Below are 4672 nucleotides of genomic sequence, written 5' to 3'. Positions count from 1 at the left end.
ATTCCCCCAGACCAGCAGAGATTGATCTTCGCTGGAAAACAGCTGGAGGACGGACGCACTCTTTCTGATTACAACATCCAGAAGGAGTCTACCCTCCACTTGGTCCTTCGACTTCGTGGAGGCATGCAGATCTTCGTCAAGACTCTCACAGGGAAAACCATCACCCTTGAGGTCGAGGCTTCAGACACCATCGAAAACGTCAAGGCTAAAATCCAGGACAAGGAGGGGATTCCCCCAGACCAGCAGAGATTGATCTTCGCTGGAAAACAGCTGGAGGACGGACGCACACTCTCTGATTACAACATCCAGAAGGAATCCACTCTTCACTTAGTCCTCCGTCTCCGTGGGGGCCTCTAAAATCCTCATTTCCAATTAATCACTGACTGAGATATTAGCAAGCAACTGTGGTTCTGTCGATAAGACAACTTGTACCTAATTTTTTTCAACGTTAATAAATATGATTTCCAAGTTCTAAATATTATCCTTTCATTTATGCCTCTCCCGAACCCTCAATCTCCATAAATAATCAATTAAATTCATTTCCACAAAAAAATGAGACCAACGGCTCAATCGGAGATCAATTAATTAATCTCTAACTTTCAATTATTAAAAAACGCATGACAATTCAGTAAATAATTAAAAACTCACGCAATAAATCCATTTCGAAAACTGGGGAATGATCGACGTCTGTAATTCCACCTTTCCATTTACAATTTAATAATCAAACATTTCATTCAATTACGAACAAATTTTCCGTCAGAATTTTAGCAACAGAGAAACAGAATTCCAGTGGAACTTCCCCGGGGGTTCGCGTGTAAGACATTATCCCATCGATTACTTCCCTAAAGAAAACATCTTGCCGTTTCCCTCAAGACAACCCCATCCCCTGAATTATAAACGAAAGGCATTACCAAGTGAACGAAAGGTAAACGTTTTCATTTATGATTCAGGGGACTCTAGGTGGTTGGAACCCCCAGAGGACGAGTCTCCGTCAGTCGCTCCCTGTCCTTCCAGACAATTCAATCGAGAAAAACTCAACGGAAATGACCACGAGAGCACTTTCCCCGAATTTTCGAATTTTCACGAGATTCGGTGTTTGGCTGCCACCGGAATGGTCATCCGGTTGGAGAAGAATACTGTACCAGACGTACGGCATCTTCGTCGCTGTGATGCTCTATTCGATGTTCAGCTTCCAATTCATCGGGGTATTTGGATCCATCGGGAGGATCAACGATCTCGTCGAGTCCCTCTACACTTGTGCAACAGTTTTCAATTTAGGATGGAAGATATTCAATCTGTTGAAGAAACGACGAGAAATTGTCCAACTGCTGTTGCTCCTGGAGGCCGACATCTGCCAGACGAAAAATCCAGTGGAGGAGGAGATCCAGAAGACCTGCAATCAGCGAATTTGGTGAATAATCCGGAGGTGAAACTTCCGGAAAAAAAAACGCGTGGATTTGTCTCGATTTTCCCTCGAGTCGTGGGAAATGGAAAAAATTTCTGAATAAAATCTGAATCCTCTGGAACAGAAGAAGAAGTTTCACCTCAATTCCCATCCCCTGGGGATCCCCTTTAATTAAATATCCTGTGATTAAAGGAACCGAACGAAATTCCTGTGCGCCTACTTCGAGACGACGTGTGTCACGATGATATTGACATCGATGGTGAAGAATATTCCGGAGCGAACTCTACCCTTGAAGGCGTGGGTTCCCTTCAGCTACGACGATGGCCTCTACTGGCCTGTCTACCTGCACCAGGTATTGGGGCTGATATACGTGGGGATGATCCACGCGTCCTACGACACCTTCATCGTCGGTGTGATGCTCACCCTCTGCAGTCAATTAAAAATCCTGCAGTACAGAAATTCGGAGATGTCCCTGTTGACCACGAAATCCACAGTCGATCGGAGTACCCTGGAGAAGGAATTCGTCATCAGCTCCATAAAGCATCACCAGCTCCTGCAACAGTTGAGAAATCCTAATTAATATCTTCACAAAATCAAAACGACTAATTGACTAATTGAGAATATTGATGATTCATTTAAATTGATTGATTAATTTCTGGACTTTCAGGTTCGCTGAATCCTTCAATAATATCATAGTGTACGTGATATTTATCCAGTACTCGGTGAGCTCTTTCGTGATCTGTGTATCAGCTTACAAATTAGTGAATCTAGAAGTTGGTGATCCTGAATTCACATTCGCTGTTCTGTACTGCTCCAGCATGATCATCCAGACGTTTTTTTATTGCTGGTACGGTAACGAAGTGATCTTAGAGGTGAGTAGAGCGATCTGAAAATAAATCCCAACGGAAAAGAAATTTCTGTTGGAAATTATCCAGCAGTGAATTTCCCTCGACCTCAGATCGAAATTCCACAGAAATCATCCAGAAAACATTTCAACTGTTATCAGAGCGAGAACATCGGCAATTCTCTTTACACCTCCAAGTGGTACTCTCTGAATGTTGGAACTGTCAGAGATGTCACGATGGTCATCCACAAGATGCAGTACTCCATTAAATTCTCGTGCAGTCGTCTGTGCATTCTCTCGGTCGAGTCCTTCAAAAACGTCAGTGAAAATGATAAGTCATTATCTAAAAACGATATCGTTGCTTCCAGGAAACAATCGAATCACCAGAATTATTTATCTTGGCGATTTATTTGTCTACAGCTCATGAAAGTGACGTACAGTACATTCAGCGTTTTAGCGAAATCGTGAGATGGATTTTGGAGATCACAACCGATGGAAATAGTTATTCGAGATCGAAGAAAGGAGTCGAGGAATCCAGTCGGAATGATATACATCATTTAAAACAGCATTTGTCAGTATTTTTTAATAAATCCTTTCCCCTGTTAAATCCCCAGAAAAAATCCTAGTGCTTCCACCAAAAACTCTTCAACTTCTCCTGGAACTTGGGGTGAACAAAGAACCGAGTGTGAGAGTTCTTCCAGATAACCCGAAATAATTCTAAATCCACAAATATTTTTTCTGTGAAAAAATTCGCCACGTGACATCAACCACAAGTTCTCACAACTCATAAGATAATATTCTTCCTATCGATCGATCCCCAATTTTTCCACCTGTGTAATTTCGCAAAGTCGTTTCATCCAGTCCAATGACATGTCATTCTTTCCGGAGTTGCAATGTCACGCAATGAAGAGGTGAAAGTAAAAAAGAAAGGACGATGAAGCTACTGTCTCCATCATAAACAATTCATGGGCAATTATTATAATAACGGAGGAAAATTCTGGTGTAGAGATGGGGAGACGTCAAACCAAGACTGACTGTCATAACTTGATAATGGAGGAACCCCTGTCACTTCACATATCTGTTTTCACAGCATGTGGCGTCTGGCCACTCGGTGAATCGTCCTTGTGGAAAAAAATCTTGTACAATACGTACTCATTCGTGATTATTGGAATAATATCTGTAACCTGTGTCTTGCAATTTATTGACGCTTGCATGTCGGTGGGAAGAATCGACGATTTTGTTGATACGATTTATATCCTTGCAGTAGGATGCAATCTCTCGTACAAAGCTGTTAACATCCTGACGAACCGCCAGGGAATTATCGAGCTACTTCGCCTTCTGGACTCCAAGGAATGCCAGACCCTCAGCCCTGAAGAAGATCTATTAAGGATTAAATATCACCGACGCGTCAGGTGATACGACTGGAAAAATAGGAAAAATTGGAGAAATTGAAAAAATGGGATAATTTGTTTGTAGATTATCTATCAATTCGGCTTTTTATTTAATATTTTTTTAAGGAAATCTACAATAATACTGTGTTCGTGTCTGGAATTCACTGTTGCTAATATGATTGTATCATCGGTTCTGGTGGATATCCCGGAACGTACGTTTCCACTCAAGATATGGCTTCCCTCGAATTTCAGTGAAGACTTCGGTTTTTGGACGATCTACTGCTCTCAGCTCATCGCATTCACCTACGCAGGCACATTCCACGTTTTTTATGACACTTTTGTCATTGGGATCATGATTACTCTCTCTGGACAACTCCAAATTCTTCAGTGTAGAAATCCTAAGATGTCTGCACCGGATGTTAAATGTACATCCCGAAGAAATCGCGACAGAGAAATCGGGGAGATCTAAATAACACACCGATTAAACAATTTTAATTACTCAATTAATTGGATATTTGATTTCAGGTAATGACACCGCTGGAAAAATCATTCTGGAAAGGAAATTAATAATCAAAACGATGGAACATTACGAATTGCTTTTACAGTTGAGTACTCGTGTCTCATTTACTCGCACATACTCGGTGATATCTCGGAGAATAACGAAGATACCGAAATTTTTGTTATGACCTTTTTTGGAGATCTCATCAACCTCTTCGAGAAAGGTGGTGACGAAATTTTCGGTAAACCCTTCAGTTCTCGAGATATCACCGAAAAACTGGTATCTCATATCGTGGAGTGATTTTCAGATTCGCGAAATCTTTCAACGAGATCATTTTCTACGTGATATTCGTTCAGTATTCGATCAGCTGCTTCGTAGTCGGCCTGAGTGTCTACAGATTAGTTAATATGAGTTTCAGTGATGCGGCGTATGTATTTACGATATTTTACTGCACGAGTCTGACAATCCAGACGTTTTGCTACTGCTGGTTCGGCAATGAGGTCATCCTGGAGGTACGAGTGTCAAGTTATCGG

General features: G+C 41.5%; 3 protein-coding genes across 5 annotated transcripts in view; all 3 read left to right on the top strand.

The window, feature by feature from the left end:
- LOC105263839 (polyubiquitin) overlaps window positions 1-476 on the top strand; it is a 2507-nt gene extending 2031 nt beyond the window's left edge. The window contains exon 3 of one of the 2 annotated variants that reach the window (XM_011300305.1): window positions 21-476. In XM_011300305.1, coding sequence (XP_011298607.1) covers window positions 21-357 — 337 coding nt within the window. In that variant the 3' untranslated portion in view covers window positions 358-476. The remainder of the gene's footprint in view (window positions 1-20) is intronic. The other variant, XM_011300306.1, reaches the window with a different exon arrangement.
- Window positions 477-737: 261 nt separating this feature from the next.
- Window positions 738-3557, top strand: LOC105263836 (odorant receptor 46a, isoform A-like). Its single transcript, XM_011300303.1, has 6 exons — window positions 738-1411; window positions 1598-1966; window positions 2073-2277; window positions 2412-2567; window positions 2670-2820; window positions 3514-3557. Exons 1-5 carry the CDS (start codon window positions 942-944, stop codon window positions 2715-2717), a joined length of 1248 nt encoding a protein of 415 aa, XP_011298605.1. The 5' UTR covers window positions 738-941; the 3' UTR covers window positions 2718-2820; window positions 3514-3557.
- Window positions 3449-4468, top strand: LOC105263837 (uncharacterized). 2 transcript variants are annotated; one of them, XR_891930.1, is made up of 3 exons: window positions 3449-3661; window positions 3767-4244; window positions 4447-4468. XR_891930.1 is itself a non-coding variant. In XM_011300304.1 (2 exons), exons 1-2 carry the CDS (start codon window positions 3462-3464, stop codon window positions 4107-4109), a joined length of 543 nt encoding a protein of 180 aa, XP_011298606.1. In that variant the 5' UTR covers window positions 3449-3461; the 3' UTR covers window positions 4110-4463. The 2 variants fall into 2 exon arrangements, 1 of the variants encoding a protein (XP_011298606.1); XM_011300304.1 differs by having other exon boundaries at window positions 3767-4463.
- Window positions 4469-4672: the final 204 nt, after the last annotated feature.

Source organism: Fopius arisanus, unplaced genomic scaffold (genome assembly GCF_000806365.1).
Source record: "Fopius arisanus strain USDA-PBARC FA_bdor unplaced genomic scaffold, ASM80636v1 scaffold00017, whole genome shotgun sequence".
In the NCBI taxonomy this organism is placed as follows: Eukaryota; Metazoa; Arthropoda; class Insecta; order Hymenoptera; family Braconidae; genus Fopius; species Fopius arisanus.
The sequence above is the reverse complement of the archived record's forward strand: the minus strand, read 5'-3'. Positions and strand labels throughout refer to the sequence as shown.